Source organism: Schistocerca gregaria, chromosome 5 (genome assembly GCF_023897955.1).
Source record: "Schistocerca gregaria isolate iqSchGreg1 chromosome 5, iqSchGreg1.2, whole genome shotgun sequence".
NCBI lineage: Eukaryota > Metazoa > Arthropoda > Insecta > Orthoptera > Acrididae > Schistocerca > Schistocerca gregaria.
In genome coordinates, this window is record NC_064924.1 from 263,974,809 (window position 1) to 263,994,778 (window position 19,970).

At 43.9% G+C, this 19,970-nt stretch overlaps 1 protein-coding gene across 1 annotated transcript in view; it reads left to right on the forward strand.

Annotated features, from left to right (window-relative positions):
• LOC126272499 (26S proteasome regulatory subunit 10B) overlaps positions 1 to 19,970 on the forward strand; it is a 53,757-nt gene that overhangs the window by 10,053 nt on the left and 23,734 nt on the right. The window contains exons 3-4 of the mRNA XM_049975389.1: positions 10,501 to 10,540; positions 18,254 to 18,489. Coding sequence (XP_049831346.1) covers positions 10,501 to 10,540; positions 18,254 to 18,489 — 276 coding nt within the window. The remainder of the gene's footprint in view (positions 1 to 10,500; positions 10,541 to 18,253; positions 18,490 to 19,970) is intronic.

A 19,970-nucleotide genomic window follows, 5' to 3' on the forward strand; every position in this document is an offset into this window, starting at 1 on the left:
ACTCTTCCTCTGATTGTATAATGATGAGGCAGCTACAGCTGACCATTAGGAGGCTGGAAACCTGGATCAGGACAACTGGTTTTCAGCTCTCACTAACACCCCCCATCTCTCTCTCTCTCTCTCTCTCTCTCTCTCTCTCTCTCTCTCTCTCTCTCTCTCTCTCACACACACACACACACACACACACACACACAATAAAAATACTAGGACAACACAACACCCAGCCCCTGAGCGGAAAAAAATCTCCGGCCCAGCCAGGAATTGAACCCGGGCCCTTAGGATTGACATTCTGTCGCGCTGACCACTCAGCTACCGGGGGCGGACTATAGTGCTAATAACATATGTGATAAATGTAATGCTTTTCTCAACACATTTCTCACATTTTTCCATTAGAATGTTTAAAGCAAGGTACTAACACTAACTGGCAACCCTTATGCCTGACTAGCGAGATCATGTAGAACAGAAAGTGAATTGTATCAAAACATTAAAAATAGCTACAATCAAGCTGCTGTAGACCTTTACAAAAAGGACTGTAAGTCGCTGAAAATGTTGAAGTTGAAAAGCATGTGGTATGCAAATAGAATAGTTAATTATCAAGATAAAATTAATACCATGTGGTCAATTGTGAAGGAACTATCTGGCCAACAGTGCAAGGTTGAGGACATAGTCAGTACATAGTAAAAAAGTTTTTGTTACTGACATGTCAAATATAAGCACAATATTTAAGTCAGTTTCTGAATACAGAAATTGACTAAAATAAAAACTTGGTCTCTACAGTGAATCATTTAACTTTAATAGAAAATTGCTTCACAAGACTGCTACTTGAAATATACTTCAGTGATACAAGAGGGTAACTGAGCCAGTAATTAAATCGCTGAAGTCTAAGGACTCTCATGAATAAGATGGGGTATCTAGCACAATTCTAAGGCACTGTGCTACACGCATATATGCTAACTCAGTAATTTGCAACATTTGTAATTTTTCCATCTGAAACGGTCAGTTTCACTTCTATGCCACTGTTGCTTGTCATTGCAAACCATCTGGTGATGATGCACTTTGCCCAAGCATTGGTGTATATAAACCACACCCCACCATACCCATGTCCCCCATCTCCACAAAAAGTGAACAGGTTGGTGTCACTCGTAACACTTGAAATTGTGTAACAACATTTTTCTGAGTGTGAGCCCCCACCCATTCATCTGCTACCAGCACATTTACAATGTGCTGAAACACAGCTCTGGTTCGTGATTGAATATATAATCAAATGTTACACCATCTACATGTAAAATGCGAGCATTGCTTCCATGCTATTTTCAACACTGGCTGGAGGGTGAGTCCCCTTCCTAGCAGAGGTAAAGTACAGTTACCCCGGTTTTGAAAGAAGAGAAACCCCTCAAGAAGGGGATGGCTGCAGATCAATCTGTATTAATGACCTTTGCATGTTAAGCTAATCACTGTGGTGGGTTCCTGAAATAAAAGACCTCTTGTCTAACTCACAGTGTTGATTTCAGGAGAGATGGCCTACTAGTGATCACCTACTTCACTAGGAGCTTGCTATCACAACGGCTTTTATCCATTGCCAACATCTCATCACTGTCTTCTTTTACATGTGTAAAACCTGTGACATCTCATGGTGCCACCATTTCTCACCACCTTACATGATTGGGGTTTCTGTGGCGCACTCCAGATTTACATCCAAAATTTTCTGTTTCGGCAATCCTTCTGATACCAAACCAGTTATGCCTACAGTGATTCCCACACACAGGAAAATGGAATCCCACTAGGGTCTCTTCAAGTGTCACCATCTTCTTAGTAGTGGTCAGTGTACTCCATAGGCAATCTATAGTCTCATCGTCCTTATACTTGATGATTTTGGTATCTATTATAGTTCTTTCAACATGAAGAGCCACTGAACGATAACTACAGGATGCTGTAATAAAAGCAGAATATGTACACGCAGCTTCAGATTTACCGCTATTGAAACTTCTGTCATGAATTATTGCTGACAAGAACTGCTCATCCGCACCCAGATCTCTACTTAAAAATGAGCGCTTCATGTGGTCAACACACATTGCTTCTTAGGACCCAAATTTGATGACAGGTTAACTTGGCTATCCCCAGACGGCTTAATTGGACATGCCATTTAAAACATAATGTTCTGAGATGATGTCTCAGTACCACTTCCTGCGGTGTGGACCATTCCACCACTTCGCTACTCTCCAAAGCCAGGCCTGTGGATCAGCAGGACCATTGGCACTGCAACTCCTCGACTGGATTCACCATTGAGGGATCAGGTATAAACCTGGTGTCTTTTGTGTGAGCCCTTTGGACAGTCTCCTGGTAGTCAGGGATTTCTCCTGTATGAATTGGATACCACTAATTATTCCTCAACTATGCCATATGTGTTCGAAGCCAACCAGAATATCCAAATCAATACCTTCTGTTTCCTGGCAGGCAAGCAAAACTTCCAAAACAATCTTGGTCTGGAATCACAGTATTGGTCCCATCAGTTTTGACTTTTGCTTACCTGCTTTCACTGTGTTACTCATAACACACCAATGATACATGTCTAACCCACAAATTAACATGATCTTTCTCTCCACCCATAGGATGTGATCATAATCCTCAGTTTTCCACTGATTGTTCCTCTCAGTACTTAGTGGATAGTTGAACGTAGGGCAGGCTACACCTCTGTGTATAATGGCACCAGTGAACAACACACTCTGCCAGTTAGATGCAGTGTCTTTCTGGTGGAATTGTTGCCATTCGTCCATGCTCTGCACTACATCTGATACCAGTTACATAAGTCTTTCCTAAACTACAGTGACTGTGAGCAGACTACAGTCCCCTGTTTTTCCTGGCCTCCATTGGTAACACAAATACATGCTCTCCTTTTAGACTGGATCCTGAGGAATGAACTTGCAGATGTAGCTCACCAAGTAAACTATCAGGAAGAATGCTCTGGAAATAAAGATACCAATACCAGTCACACAAACACATACCAGTGACTCTTAGCAATATAGAATAGTGAACTGTGTCATGCCCATGACTAGAACCAATAAGTTATGGACAACGAAGATATCTACAACTGTGTGATAGTTTTCTCTTCAACCGTCTTTTCATTACTCCACATCCTCTGCTGCCTCTGTCTTGGTCGTACCATTCTGACTCTCAGATATATTCCGCAGCAAGCCGGCTGAGTCACCACCCAAAATCGTAGCTGATAATGTCTAGGCAGCGAATCAGATTTTAAATTTCATCAGAGTGGATTGTATACTTTTATTCATTGTTGTGGCTCTGTTGCCTGCTAGATTGCCATCACCTGCTGCAGCATTTTTAGCCCTGAGGGACTTCTAACTGGTTCAAACAGTGATGTCCCAACTCCAGTTAATATTATCCTGACAAGAAGTCACCATGGATGGGACTGACTTTTGAAACAATCTGTATTGTGATCTGTGGTCCTAAGTATCATGTCCTCCAGTCATTCATCAAAGTTGATCCTCATTTCCCCTCACTGTTCGTTCAGCATATGAGAGGATACCCAAAAAAACCAGAATAATATTGCCATGGGCGGAGCTTGTGTAGTACTTCTGCCGCTAGCTGTGTGTAGCGCAACTCGTAGCCAGATCAGTACCACATGTGTTGTAGACATGGCTTGTTCTGTTCATCTGCAGTGATTGTTTTTACTAGTACTGTTTTGTTCTTGTTTTGTCTTTTATGATGGCAAGTTTAAGTGAACATTTTGCAGCTGTGAAATTTTGTTTTCTACTTGGTAAAAATTCTGCTAAAACTGTTTTAATGTTAAAAACAGTTCATCAAGATGTCACCATTGGAAATACTCAAGTGTACGAGTGGTTTGCTCAATTTAAAAATGGCAATGTGTTGAGTGATGATGAACCTTGTTCTGGACATCCATCAACTACCCGAATCGATGAAAATGTTGAAAAAATTCGAGAGCTTGTGGTCACATACCACTGACAACTGAGCAATTGTCAAAGATTAGTGATGATTGTCAAAAATGACCCAATTGTGGTGGACAGTTGACTGGTTCTACAACCATGACAACACACCTGAACTCACAGCCGTCTCTGTTAGACAATTTTTGGCTACAAATGGCATGGTCCTGCTGCCCCACTCACCTTTTTTGGCTGACCTAGCTCCGTGTGACTTTTTCTTATTTCCATGCATGAAAGAGGACAGATTTGACAACATTGAAGAAGTCATGAAAAGTGAGGAGCTGTTAGCCGTTTCTAAAGATGACTACAAAAAATGTTTTGAACAGTGGAAGTACCAGTGGGACAAATATGTTAGTTGTAATGGAGAGTAGTTTGAAAGGGATAGCATTGTTTTGTAAACAGTTTGAAAATATAGCTTTTAAAAAAGTTTTTTTACTCATATGTATTTGTTTCAGAATAAAATTCTGTCATCAGGTGCAAATATATTTTCATTTCACATATTAAAAATGTATTTTCCACTGATGACTGAATTTTTATCTGAAATATGTATGTAGAACTAACAGTGAGGGGAAACGAGGTCCCACTTTGATGAATGGCTCAAGGACTTAGTCATGTGCCCAATCTAGGTAGCATTGGAACAGGGAGATCCCAGTTGGCAATAAGTTGCCCCATGCCACATTTTTTAGCTAGTGGCCCTCAGCTACTCACAGTAAGGGATTTGTGGCCTGCAATACGAGCAAGTATCTAGACCCTTAAAATTAATAAATTATGCAGAACAGCGGTGAAACATAATGGTTAAGATACATTTGTGTGACATAGGAGGTTGCTGGTTCAAATTCAATCAAGTGATCTGAAAATTTTTATTTTAAATTCTTTATCAGAATCACTTTTAACATTATTTTTATTCCAATAATTGGTTTAAATGTAATTTTTTTTTATTGGTGTTCCTTTGTCGTATGATTTTAATCACTGTATTAACTTTCCATTTGCTCTCATTTTTTTCTTCAAGACATTTTTTTCATTTGTAATGTTTATCTATTATTTTAATTATTTTTGTGTGTTGAAGTCAATTTAATTTCTTCCATTTTATCATCTTATATTTTCACACATGTTCCTGCATTCATTATTTCTATTCCTCATTTTGCTTGAATTTTGTTTTATTTGTAATCTCTGCTTTCGTTTAAATCTTCATCTGTATTATTTTACCTATAGTGCAACAAGAATTTATGTTTTAAGTGTTTCTATGACCATTCCTCACTATAAAAATGTATTCTTGTTTTGAAAAACAAGTTTTTAACACAATTGTACAACTAATATAAATAGATTATTTCGTCTTTTGTTTTTTAATGGATAAATCAGTGTTTACAAACTTATAAATATTACAAAAGATAATTAACTAAATAACAATAGTTATAGCACATGGACAAATATCAAAATCAAAAAAAGAATGACGAGAAGGAAAAATGATGACCAGCTCGTGGGTGTGGTACTGGGAACCCTAACCTAAATCACTGAATAAATGGTTTCAAAGAGGGAGTCCCACGTCTTCAGACCTCTCCTTGTGAGTTTTAGTTTCTTCTTAATAATGTATTAGTTCTTCTCTTATTAAATAGCTGACTACTACATCTATGTAGATACTCAGCAAGCTACTGTACGGTGCCCCTCCCCCCCCCCCCCCTTTGCGGGTTCGGGGGTAAGAATAGGCCCGCGGTATTCCTGCCTTTCGTAAGAGGCGACTAAAAGGAGTCTCAAACGTTTTGGCCTTATGTGATGCTCCACTGTCGGGTTTCACCTCCATATCTCAAAATTTTTCCGAAGAGCGAGCTGATTGGGGAAGGGCACCTTACTTGGTGCATTGTGTCCATCTTGCATTGGGAACTTTCGCCAGCTTATTCAACGTTGCATTGCAGTCCTGCCTGCTCTCCATCTCTTGGGCATGGATACGTTCCTGCGTGCACTTTCCGCCATGCAATATGCAGTGCCACTTTCTGCACTGACGGCGACCATGGACTACATGTCGCCTAAAATCCAACACGGTAGCCAGTGCGTTATGGTAGGGCCGCCATGTACCCTGTTGGTTGTAGCCCCCTGACAAGACAGGGATCGCTCTATTGATGCCTGCGCCGTTAACTCCTCGTGTATGCCAAGGAGTAGATGCCCATCTCCCTGGGGCATCAGGACTCCCGGCAAAGGCCATCCTGCCAGGTGGCCTTTGTTGTGGCTGGGTAGTGCCTGTGGGGAGGGCCCTTGGTGGGAGTAGGTGGCATGAGGGTGGATGACACGCAATGGAGCGTGGCACATCTTCTCTTGCTGGTGGCCAGCCACCAGCAGTCTCGAAGCGTTCAAAAGCTCACTTTAAGGCTAATGTGTATGACCCCAAATTGTTCCACTCTGGTCACACCATGGGAGGAACTAAAGGCTATGAATGATAGCGAAAGGTATTCACCATGGTGTCTCGTCTGTACCAGAGCTGATGGGGAATCCTTTGTGTCCGTGAAGCCTCAGTTCTTTGTAGAACATTTAGAGGACAAGTTCGGGGAGGTGGAGGGCTTGTCCAAAATGTGGTCAGGGTCAGTCTTAATAAAAACAGAGCATCCTCTGCCCAGTCACAAGCCTTGCTCGCTTGTACGAAGCTGTGGGGTGTTTCTGTTACTATCACTCCGCATAAAAGCTTAAATATGGTTCAGGGCATTATTTTCCACAGAGATCTTTTACAGTCTGATGATGAGCTGCACACCAACTTAAAGAGACGAGGTGTCCATTTCGTCCGGTGCGTCCACCGTGGTCCGAGGGATCACAAAGTAGCCACCAGTGCCTTCATCTTGGCCTTCGAGAGTGACACATTACCTGATAAGGTCAAGGTGATGGTGTACCGTTGTGATGTCAATCCATATATCCCTCCCCCAATGCAGCGCTTCAAGTGTTGAAAGTTCGGCCATATGTCTTCCCTCTTTGCTTCCAGCCTCATATGTCGCGATTGTGGTCAACCATCCCATCCTGATACTCCATGTGCCCCACCTCCCATCTGTGTCAACTGCGGAGAGCACCATACCCCTTGCTCGCCGGACTGTCAGATTCTGCAGAAGGAAAGGCAAATAATGGAAATAAAGACCCTGGACCAACTGACCTACACAGAGGCTAAGCAGAAATTTGACCGGCTTCATCCCATGCACATGATGTCTTCTTATGCTGCCACTGTCACTCCTGCTACAGTTACATCAGCTGCAACACTTCCAGTCAGCTCTCAGAGTCGAAGGACCACACCTGCCCCCTTGATGGTGGGGGGCACTTCACTCCCTGTTGCTCCTGCGCCATCTACTTCAGGAGCAACACCCCCCCCCCCCCCCCAACCATCGGGGACATCAGTTCCCCCTTCCCAGCTGGAGAAGCGTAAGACTTCTTCGGCTCCTCTCGCCAAGAAGGGCTCCCTTGGGGGCCTCCCTAGGCAAGTTCAGACCAGCAGAAACGCAGATACCCGCAAGTGGCTGAAACAACCACCAGTCACTGGTCATAAGGCCTCACGGTCATCGTCCGTCCCTGCGACTGACCCAGGGAAGCCCACCCAGCCTGAACCACCGAAGGCACAGCGAGAGAAGCACAAAAAGAAAAAGGTTCCCAAGAATCCTGACATTGCGGTGGCACCCGTTCCACCACTTCCTACAAGCTCCGCGTCTGAGGAAGAGGTTGAGATTCTGGCGTCTGCTGAAGACCTGGATCCTGCTGGTCCCTCAGACGCCATGGATGTCACTTGCGTGGGTACTGAATCGGTGGCAGCGAGTGAACAAGCGGAATAAACTGCCTTCCCAGTCTCTACACGCCTTTCTCAGCCATGGACAATATCATCCTCCAATGGAACTGCAGCGGTTTCTTCCACCATCTAGCTGAGCTCCGACAGCTTATCAGCCTTCACCCTTTCTTCTGCATTGCTCTTCAGGAAAGTTGGTTTCCAACAATGTGAAACCCCGCCCTCCGTGACTATCGGGGTTGTTATGAGAACCGGGCAGCTTATGAAAGGGTATCTGGTGGCGTCTGCATCTATGTCCTTCACCCTCTTTACCGCGAGTCTTTCCCTCTACAAACACCTTTAGAGGCTGTCACTGTTCGGGTGTGGACGCCACAGGTTGTTACTGTCTGCAGTCTCTATCTTCCACCGGATGATGATGTCCCGCAGCATGTCCTGGCGGCGCTGATAGCCCAGTTGCTGCCACTTTTTCTGTTACTGGGTGAATTAAGTGCCCATAACCATCTGTGGTGTGGGTCAGTGGCAACAGGTTGAGGCACCACCGTTGAGAACGTATTGGCACAGCTTGACCTCTCCCTTTTAAACGATGGTGCCTTCACACATTTCAGTGTGGCACATGGCATGTACTCAGACATCAACCTTTTGCTCTGCAGCCCTAGCCTCTTACCGTATGTTCAATGGAGTGTGCATGACGGCCTTTGTGGTAGTGACCCCTTTCCGATCTTTCTGTCAGTCTTCTGGGTGCCCTTGCAGGTGGGCTATGAATAAGGCTGACTGGGACTTGTTCTCCTCCACTGCTGCTATTGAACCTGTTTCTCATGAAGCCATTGATGCGGTGGTTCACTCAGTCACCACTGGCACCATAACTGCCACAGAATCTGCAATTCCCAGTTCTTCTGGGTCCCCTTGGCGGAGGACTGTGCCTTCGTGGTCACCAGTGATCGTCGAGGTGATTAAGATCTCAGGCAGGTGTTCCAGCGTCACAAGTGGCATCAATTTAGAAAACCTCGTCGCCTTTAAATGGCTCTGTGCGTGGGCCCTCCGCATCATTCGTCAACACAAGCAGGAGTACTGGGAACAGTATGTTTCCACCATTGGCCTCCATGTCTCTCCATCATAGGTTTGGGCAAAGATCAGATGCCTATATGGCTATCGGACCCCTGCCGGCATCCCTGCACTCTCACTGAATGGGGTAATTTGTGCTGACTCCGACATAATTGCCAACCGCTTAGCAGACCATTTTGCTCTCAGTTCCGCCTCTGAGAATTTCCCACTGAGCGGTTGGAATGTTTGAGCCTTTCATATCACACGCGCCATCCTGAATCCTACAGTGTCCCATTCAGTGAGTGGGCATTTCACAGTGCCCTAGCCACTTGCCCTGAAATGGCTCCTGGGCCAGATCCCATCCACTGTCAGATGCTGAAACACCTCTCAGTGGACCTGTACAACCATATTTGGGTCGGGGGAGTATTGTTATCCCCATTTTGAAACCTGGAAAGAACCCTTTGGAGGTGGACAGCTACTGCCCCATTAGCCTCACCAACATTCTGTGCAAGTTGCTCGAACGCATGGTGAGCCGGCAGTTGAGTTGGGTACTCGAGTCTTGGGGCCTTCTAGCTCCGTCTCAGGGTGGGTTCCCCTCTGCGAACACCCCCGTGGTGTGTGCCCCGCCCTTACCTTCGGCTCAAATTGGCACAGGGCCCGAAGGACTCAGTCCCTCTGGAGGCCTTCCGCCGCCGTTTTTATTCCATCCTAGCCACCTATCAGGGCTCTGGTGTGTTATACACTGACGGTTCGATGGTTGCTGGTTGTGTTGTTTATGCTCTAACTCTAGGGGAACCATTACGAACAAGGATCGTATCAGGCAACGTCAGAAGTGGCATCCATTTAGAAAACCTCTGAGTGTAGTACCAGGGCTAGGTTTCAGAATGAAATTTCACTCTTCAGCGGAGAGTGCACTAATATGAAAATATGAAACTTTGTGGTAGATTAAAACTGCTTGCCTTTTGCAGCAAGTGCTCTACTGTCTGAGTTATGCAAACACAACTCACAATCCATCCTCACACTTTTATTTCATCCATCACGTCATCCCCTACCTTCCAAACGTCACAAAAGGTAGGAGATGAGGTACTGACTGAAGTAAAGTTATGAGGACAGGTCGTGAGTTTTGTTTGGGTAGCTCAGCTCGTAGAGCACTTACCCGTGAAAGGCAAAGGTCCTGAGTTGGAGTCATGGTCCGGTATGCACTTGTAATCTGACAGAAAATTTCAGGTCTAGGTTTGTTTGAAAGATTTTTTTTTTCCAGTGAAGTGCTGAACTCACTGAATATGAGATCTTGTTTGTGTTAACAGGCTAATAACAGTGTACGATGGAGTCCAAAATAAATATTGGTTCCATTTTAACACATATCATTGCGATAAATGAATTATGCTTTGTCATTGGTTCAACCATTTACAGTTTTCAGTAGATTGCTGTACCCAATTCTAATTTTGAACTGAGCCTGTTTCTGCAAACATATGCTTCATGTTTAATATAATGTCCTCCATAAGAAATCATATCACAAGGTAAAGTATTTTGGTGCATGTACCATCAGCGTGCATCAACAAAATATTTGGGGAAGGAGAGAGGTGTGTGTGTGTGTGTGTGTGTGTGTGTGTGTGTGTGTGTGTGTGTGTGTAAAAGGGGGGGGGGGGAGAGAGAGAGAGAGAGAGAGAGAGACTACTGCTGCTGAAAAGCCTTTCATCATCAGTTGCAGTAGCATTTTGCTTCAAATACTATTAATAATAAAAATTTCATTTGCAGATTGTTGGTGAAGTTCTTAAGCAGCTAACCGAGGAAAAATGTAAGTTTGTATGTTCATGTTGCATTCAACCACTTTGATTTAATTATACACTCCTGGAAATGGAAAAAAGAACACATTGACACCAGTGTGTCAGACCCACCATACTTGCTCCGGACACTGCAAGAGGGCTGTACAAGCAATGATCACACGCACGGCACAGCGGACACACCAGGAACCGCGGTGTTGGCCGTCGAATGGCACTAGCTGCGCAGCATTTGTGCACCGCCGCCGTCAGTGTCAGCCAGTTTGCCGTGGCATACGGAGCTCCATCGCAGCATGCCGCGACAGCGTGGACGTGAACCGTATGTGCAGTTGACGGACTTTGAGCGAGGGCGTATAGTGGGCATGCGGGAGGCCGGGTGGACGTACTGCCAAATTGCTCAACACGTGGGGCGTGAGGTCTCCACAGTACATCGATGTTGTCGCCAGTGGTCGGCGGAAGGTGCACGTGCCAGTCGACCTGGGACCGGACCGCAGCGACGCACGGATGCACGCCAAGACTGTAGGATCCTACGCAGTGCCGTAGGGGACCGCACCGCCACTTCCCAGCAAATTAGGGACACTGTTGCTCCTGGGGTATCGGCGAGGACCATTCGCAACCTTCTCCATGAAGCTGGGCTACGATCCCACACACCGTTAGGCCGTCTTCCGCTCACGCCCCAACATCGTGCAGCCCGCCTCCAGTGGTGTCGCGACAGGCGTGAATGGAGGGACGAATGGAGACGTGTCGTCTTCAGCGATGAGAGTCGCTTCTGCCTTGGTGCCAATGATGGTCATATGCGTGTTTGGCGCCGTGCAGGTGAGCGCCACAATCAGGACTGCATACGACCGAGGCACACAGGCCCAACACCCGGCATCATGGTGTGGGGAGCGATCTCCTACACTGTCTGTACACCTCTGGTGATCGTTGAGGGGACACTGAATAGTGCACGGTACATCCAAAGAGTCATCGAACCCATCGTTCTACCATTCCTAGACCGGCAAGGGAACTTGCTGTTCCAACAAGACAATGCACGTCTGCATGTACCCCGTGCCACCCAACGTGCTCTAGAAGGTGTAAGTCAACTACCCTGGCCAGCAAGATCTCCGGATCTGTCCCCCATTGAGCATGTTTGGGACTGGATGAAGCGTCGTCTCACGCGGTCTGCACGTCCAGCAGGAACGCTGGTCCAACTGAGGCGCCAGGTGGAAATGGCATGGCAAGCCGTTCCACAGGACTACATCCAGCATCTCTACGATCGTCTCCATGGGAGAATAGCAGCCTGCATTGCTGCGAAAGGTGGATGTACACTGTACTAGTGCCGACATTGTGCATGGTCTGTTGCCTGTGTCTATGTGCCTGTGGTTCTGTCAGTGTGATCATGTGATGTATCTGACCCCAGGAATGTATCAATAAAGTTTCCCCTTCCTGGGACAATGAATTCACAGTGTTCTTATTTCAATTTCCAGGAGTGTATTTTCATTGGTTCTCTGAGGAGCACATCTGTTGTGACCCTGTGCAAATAAGCTTTTTGTTTCTAAAATAATACTTCCTTTAAATGTCATTGGCAAGAAATGTAATTTTAGTTCGATATTAATGCCAGTAACAATAAAAGAAGGGAAGGATCAAAGATGGACAGCACATATAGGCGTGCTGTAAAAGGAAAGAAAATATGTAAAGTTAAGGGGGTGAAAATGAGATAGGGCATGCTATAATGGGACAAGAACTTGGCAGTGCGCTAAGAGACCTAAATTGAAAGTAGGCTTCGGGAGTAGACGACATTCTCTCAGAATTGTTTAGATCTTTGGAGAAACCAGTACTGTTCCACATAGTGCATTGATTAAATGAGATGGGCAAAATACCCTCTGACTTTTAAAAAAATAAAATAATTCAAATACACTGAGGTTGCAAAAGTCATGGGATATCACCCTAGCGCACTGCCTCTATAACTGTCCACAATTGCAAAAGTGTTGCAGTGCAGGAATTTGTGCACAAACTGACCTCTTGATTATGCCCCATAAATGGTTGATGAGATTCATCTTGGGTGATCTGAGTGCCCAAATCATTCACTCGAATTGTCCTGAATGTTCTTCAGACCAGTCGCAAACAGTTGTGGTCTGGTGACATGGTGCATTGTCACCCATAAAAATTCCATCGTTGTTTGTGAGAATGAAGTCCACGAATGGCTGGCTGCAAATGATCTCTGAGTAACCAAACACAGCCATTTCCAGTAAATTCTAGTCCAGTCCATTCAATGTAAACACAGCCCTCATAATTATGGAGCCACCACCAGCTTGCACAGTGCCTTGTTGACAACTTGCGTCCATGGCTTTGGGGGTCCATGCCACACTTCAACAGTACGATCGACTCTTACTAACTGAATTCAGGACTCACGTGACCAGGCCACAGTTTTCCAGTAATCTAGGGTCGAACCGAGGATCATGAGCCCAGGAGAGGAGCTGAAGGTGATGTACTATTTGGAAAGGCATTCAAATTGGTTGTCTGCTGCCATATCCCGTTAACACTAAATTTTGCCACACAGTCATAATGACTATGTTCATTGCATGTCCCACATTGATTTCTGCAGGTATTTCACATGATGTTGCTTGTCTGTTAGCACCGACAACGTAATGCAAATGCCGCTGCTCTCCATCATTAAGTGAAGGCCGCCAGCTACTGCATGGTCTGTGGTGAGATGATGATGATTTTGTTGTTGTTGTGGTCTTCAATCCAGAGACTAGTTTGATTCAGCTCTCCATGCTACTCTATCCTGTGCAAACTTCATCTCCCAGTACCTACTGCAACCTACATCCTTCTGAATCTGCTTAGTGTATTCATCTCTTGGTCTCCCTCTACAATTTTTACCCTCCATGCTGCCCTCAAATACTAAATTTGTGATCCCTTGATGCCTCAGAATATGCCCTACCAACCGATCCCTTCCTCTATTCAAGTTGTGCCACAAGCTCCTCTTCTCCCCAATTCTATTCAATGCTTCCTAATTAGTTATGTGATCTACCCATCGAATCTTCAGCATTCTTCTGTAGCACCACATTTCGAAAGCTTCAGATTCTCTTCTTGTCTAAACTATTTATAATCCGTGTTTCACTTCGATACATGGCTACACTCCATACAAATACTTTCAGAAACGACTTCCTGACACCTAAATCTATACTCGATGTTAACAAATTTCTCTTCTTCAGAAACGCTTTCCTTGTCATTGCCAGTCTACATTTTATATCCCCTCTACTTTGACCATCATCAGTTATTTTGCTCCCCAGATAGCAAAACTCCTTTACTACTTTAAGTGTCTCATTTCCTAATCTAATTCCCTCAGCATCGCCCGATTTAATCTGACTACATTCCATTATCCTCGTTTTGCTTTTGTTGATGTTCATCTTATATCATCCTTTCAAGACACTGTCTATTCTGTTCAGCTGCTCTTCCAGGTACTTTGCTGTCTCTGACAGAATTACAATGTCATCAGCGAACCTCAAAGTTTTATTTCTTCTCCGTGGATTTTAATACCTACTCTGAATTTTTCTTTTGTTTCCTTTACTCTTGCGCAATATACAGATTGAAGAACATTGGGGATAGGCTACAACCCTATCTCACTCCCTTCCCAACCACTGCTTCCCTTTTATGTCCATCGACTCTTATAACTGCCATGTGGTTTCTGTACAAATTGTAAATAGTCGTGCGCTCCCTGTATTTTACCCCTGCCACCTTCAGAATTTGAAAGAGAGTATTTCAGTCAACATTGTCAAAAGCGTTCTCTAAGTCTACAAATGCTAGAAAAGTAGGTTTGCCTTTCCTTACTCTATCTTCTAAGATAAGTCATAGGGTCAGTATTGCCCCATGTGTTCCAACATTTCGATGGAATCCAAATTGATCTTCCCCAAGGTTGGCTTCTACCAGTTTTTCCATTCATCTGTAAAGAATTTGTGTTAGTATTTTGCTGCTGTACCTTATTAAACTGATAGTTTGTGTGCCTTATTAAACTGATAGTTTGGTAATTTTCACATCTGTCAACACCTGTTTTCTTTGGGATTGGAATAATTATATTCTTCTTGAAGTCTGAGGGTATTTCGGCTGTCTCATACATCTTGCTCACTAGATGGCTGAGTTTTGTTAGGCCCAGCCCTCCCAAGGATGTCAGTACTACTAATGGAATGTTGTCTACTCCCGTGGCCTTGTTTTGACTTAGGTTTTTCATTGCTCTGTCAAATTCTTCATGCAGTATTTTACCTCCTGTTTCATCTTCATCTACATTCTCTTCCGTTTCCATAATATTGTCCTCAAATATATTGCCCTTGTATAGACCCTCTATATGCTCCTTCCACCTTTCTGCCTTCCCTTCTTTACTTAGAACTGGGTTTACATATGAGCTCTTGATATTCATGCAAATGGTTCTCCTTTCTCCAAAAGTCTCTTTAATTTTCCTGTAGGCAGTATCTGTCTTACCCCTAGTGATATTACTGATATGTGCATCTACATCCTTACAATTGTCCTCTAGCCATCCCTGCTTAGCCATTTTGCACTTCCTGTTGATCTCATTTTTGAGACGTTTTTATTCCTTTTTGCCTGCTCCATTTACTGCATTTTTGTATTTTCTCCTTTCATCAATTAATTTCAGTATATCTTCTGTTACCCAAGAATTTAAATTAGCCCTTGTCTTTTTAACGTTCTTTCAGTTTATTCAGGCCCCATCTCCTCAAATTCCCATCTTTTTGCAGTTTCTTCAGTTTAAATCTACAGTTTATAACCAATAGATTGTGGTCAGAGTCCACATATGTCCCTGGAAATGTCGTGAAATTTAGAACCTCATTCCTGAATCTCTGTCTTACCAGGACATCATCTATCTGAGAACTTCCAGTATCACCAGGCTTCTTCCATATGTACAACCTTCTTTCATGGTTCTTGAACCAAGTGTTAGCTATGATTAAGTTACACTCTGTGCAAAATTCCACCAGGTGGCTTCCTCTTTCGTTCCTTACTCCCATTCCATATTCACCTACTACATTTCCTTCTCTTCCTTTTCGTGCTATCGAGTTCGTCACCCATGGCTGTTAAATTTTCATCTCCCTTCACTATCTGAATAATTTCTTTTATCTCATCATACATTTCATCAATCTCTTCGCCATCTGCAAAGCAAGTTGACATATAAACTTGTACTACTGTGGTAGGTGTGGGATTCGTATCTCTTTTGGCTACAATAATGTACTCACTATGCTGTTTGTAGTAGCTTACCTGCATTCCTATTTTGTTATTCATTATCAAGCCTACTCCCACATTACCCCTATTTGATTTTGTATTTACAACCCTGTATTCACCTGACCAGAAGTCTTGTTCCTCCTGCCACTGAACTTCACTAATTCCCACTATATCCAACATTAACCTATCCATTTCCCTTTTTTAAATTTTCTAACCTACCTGTCTGATTAAGGGATCTGACATTCCATATCCATAGAATGCCAGTTTTCTTTCTCCTGATAACAACGTCCTGAGTAGTGTCGTCCCCCCCCCCCCCTCCCCCCACACCGCACGATTCGAATGGGGGGACTATTTTACATTTTACCTCTGGAATATTTACTCAAGAGTACGCCATCATCATTTAACCATACAGTAAAGCTGCATGCCCTTGGGAAAAAATTACAGCTGTAATTTCCCCTTGCTTCCAGCAGTTCATAGTACCAGTACAGCAAGGCCGTTTTGGTTAGTGTTACAAGGCCATATCAGTCAATCATCCAGACTGTTGCCCCTGCAACTACTGAAGGAACCACATGTTTGTCTGACCTCTCAACAGATACCCCTCCATTGTGGTTGCACCTGCGGTTCAGCTATCTGTATCGCTGAGGCATGCAAGCCTCCCCACCAACGGCAAGGTTCATGGTTCGTGGGGGGGGGGGGGGGGGGGAGGTGAGAGATAATGCCTGTAATTTGGTGATCTCTGTATACTTAGACTGTGAATCTCAGAAGATTGGTTTCCCTAATGATTTCCAAAATGGAATGTCCTATTCGTCTAGCTCCATTTATCATTCCACAATCAGTCAGTTAATTCCCATCGTGCAGTCATAATATGTTGGAAATCTTCTCACATGAATCAGCCGAGTACAAATGACAGCTCCGCTAATGCACTGCCCTTTTATACCCTGCATATGCGATACTACTGCCATCTGTAAATGTGCGTATCACTATCCCATGACTTCTCTCATTTCAGTGTGTTAAAGAATACAGATGTTAGCATAACTGAGTCATCATTTATCAGAGTCATGTATACAGAACACTAAAACATATTATCTACAGAGGAATGGAAAGATTGGTAAAAGCTGGCCTGTGGGACGGTCAGTTTGGGCTCCAGAGTAATGAAGGAATATGGAAGGCAATTCTGACCAGATGACTACATTTATGGCATTTGTAGATCTAGAAAAAGCTTTTGAAAATGTTGACTGGAATGTAAACTTTCTATTTCTGAGATAATAGGGATGAAAGAGTTGGAGGAAATGGCTATGTGAAACTTAAAAGGAAACTGGACAGCAGTTATAAGAGTTGAACATGAAAGGGGAGCTGTAGTTGAGAAGACTCAATCAAGATTGAGCCACTTCCTTGCATTATTCAGTCAGTAATGGACATCAGGGAGAAATTTTGAAAGGGAATTAAATTTCAGGGGAAGAATTAAAAACTTTGAGATTTGTGGACGACATTTTGATTCTGGCAATGATAGAAAAGGACTCAAAATGAGTAGTTTCCTGAAGCGGGTTACAGGAAGAACATCAATAAAATGAAACAAGGGTAAGGGACAGTAGTTGCATTAAATCCAGCAACACTCAGTGAGTCACTAAAAGTGATAGACGAATTTTCTATGTGGTCAGGAAAGCAACTGATCGTGATATAAGTAAAGAATATATAGAAGTCAGATTGGCAATAGCAAGAAAAACTTTTCTGAACTAGAAATTTAACATTGAATATAATTAAAATGTTAGGAAGTCTTTTCTGAAAGTATGTGTCGGGAGTGTAGGTTTGTGTGGAAGTGGTATGTAGATGCTGAACAATACAGAGAGTAGAAGCTTTTGAAATATAGCGCTATAGAAGAATGAAGAAGACAACTAATGAAGAGAGCTGAATCAAAGGTTTGTGACACATCTTGACTAAGCGGAGAATTTGATTGGTAGGACACATCCTTGGGCATCAAAGGATAGTTAATATCATAGTGGAGGAAACTGTGAGAGTTAAAATAATTGGAGACTATAGGTTAGACTGAAGTAATATTTCAAATGGATGTAGGTTACAGCAACTAAACAGAGATAAAGAGACTTGGTAAAGGTAGAATAGCATGAAGAGCTGCATCAAACCAGTCTTTGGGCTGAAGACCACAACAACAATATTAATGCCTTTGACTGTTGTTGGTGATTCACTCTTGATTAGTTGCAGTTGTTGCCTCCCCACCACTCCCCAAGTTCTATTTTTCCTCGTCCACTGTCTTATCTCACTTTAAAAGTAGTACATTGTAGCTGTATTTTAGTTGTAGTTTTTGCTTTTATCAGAATCAACCAAAAGTCACTTCAACATTACAATAAATGTAGGAAAGCTGTTGCTACACTTGAGTTTAGTGTTGTCTTTAGTAACCATCTGAAATACATGAAAAATGTACTACTTTATTTACGTATACAGAACTAGATTTAGGAAGTCTTTGATATTTGTTTGTTTCATTGTGCTCAAGCAGTTTCTTTTAACAGTTATAGTGAAAGCAACAAATGGCCCTCGATATGTAGTGGGCTGCAGAAGGCAGCTGGACAAAGCTCGTCTAAAGTCAGGTACGCGAGTAGCACTGGACATGACAACACTTACAATTATGCGTTACTTGCCCAGAGAAGTTGATCCATTAGTGTACAACATGTCACATGAAGATCCAGGAGAAGTTACATATTCTGCAATTGGTGGTCTCAGTGAGCAAATAAGAGAACTAAGAGAGGTATGGCTAATAAATACCAATATATTAATCGTAAAGTAGAGGCAGATTTAGAATTAAAACATTATTGTAAATGAAACAATTACTAATAAACTTACAAGCTATATTTTTTCATGTATATCACATTGAAAGTTGACCGACAGTGCTTCAATTGTCTATTTGATGTAGCAATATTCTGAGTAGTAACTTAAACATAATGTTCCCTTAGCTGTCAAATAACTATACCTGATAACTGAATTGTAAAGAACACAATCATTTCTCATTTCATATACATGAACAATAGAATTGTGTGCATGTAGAGTGTTATAAAGATTTATTTTATGCCATTAAGTAGTTAATATCTATTTTTGTGGCACAATATATATTTCTGGTTTTGATTTTATACCCTCTTGGGGGATACAATTGTTAAACAATTTGCGTTGGAGCTCTCCTTCCCCACAAATCTCTGGCTCTGATAGACAACCACTTTCAGAACTAAAATGATACACTGAATTAAACACAAGCTTCTTTACTGTCTTAACATTTATACACTCCTGGAAATGGAAAAAAGAACACATTGACACCGGTGTGTCAGACCCACCATACTTGCTCCGGACACTGCGACAGGGCTGTACAAGCAATGATCACACGCACGGCACAGCGGACACACCAGGAACCGCGGTGTTGGCCATCGAATAGCGCTAGCTGCGCAGCATTTGTGCACCGCCGCCGTCAGTGTCAGCCAGTTTGCCATGGCATACGGAGCTCCATCGCAGTCTTTAACACTGGTAGCATGCCGCGACAGCGTGGACGTGTACCGTATGTGCAGTTGACGGACTTTGAGCGAGGGCGTATAGTGGGCATGCGGGACGCCGGGTGGACATACCGCCGAATTGCTCAACACGTGGGGCGTGAGGTCTCCACCGTACATCGATGTTGTCGCCAGTGGTCGGCGGAAGGTGCACGTGCCCGTCGACCTGGGACCGGACCGCAGCGACGCACAGATGCACGCCAAGACCGTAGGATCCTACGCAGTGCCGTAGGGGACCGCACCGCCACTTCCCAGCAAATTAGGGACACTGTTGCTCCTGGGGTATCGGCAAGGACCATTCGCAATCGTCTCCATGAAGCTCGACTACGGTCCCGCACACCGTTAGGCCGTCTTCCGCTCACGCCCCAACATCGTGCAGCCCGCCTCCAGCGGTGTCGCGACAGGCGTGAATGGAGGGACGAATGGAGACGTGTCGTCTTCAGCGATGAGAGTCGCTTCTGCCTTGGTGCCAATGATGGTCGTATGCGTGTTTGGCGCCGTGCAGGTGAGCGCCACAATCAGGACTGCATACGACCGAGGCACACAGGGCCAACACCCGGCATCATGGTGTGGGGAGCGATCTCCTACACTGGCCGTACATCTCTGGTGATCGTCGAGGGGACACTGAATAGTGCACGGTACATCCAAACCGTCATCGAACACATCGTTCTACCAAACCTAGACCGGCAAGGGA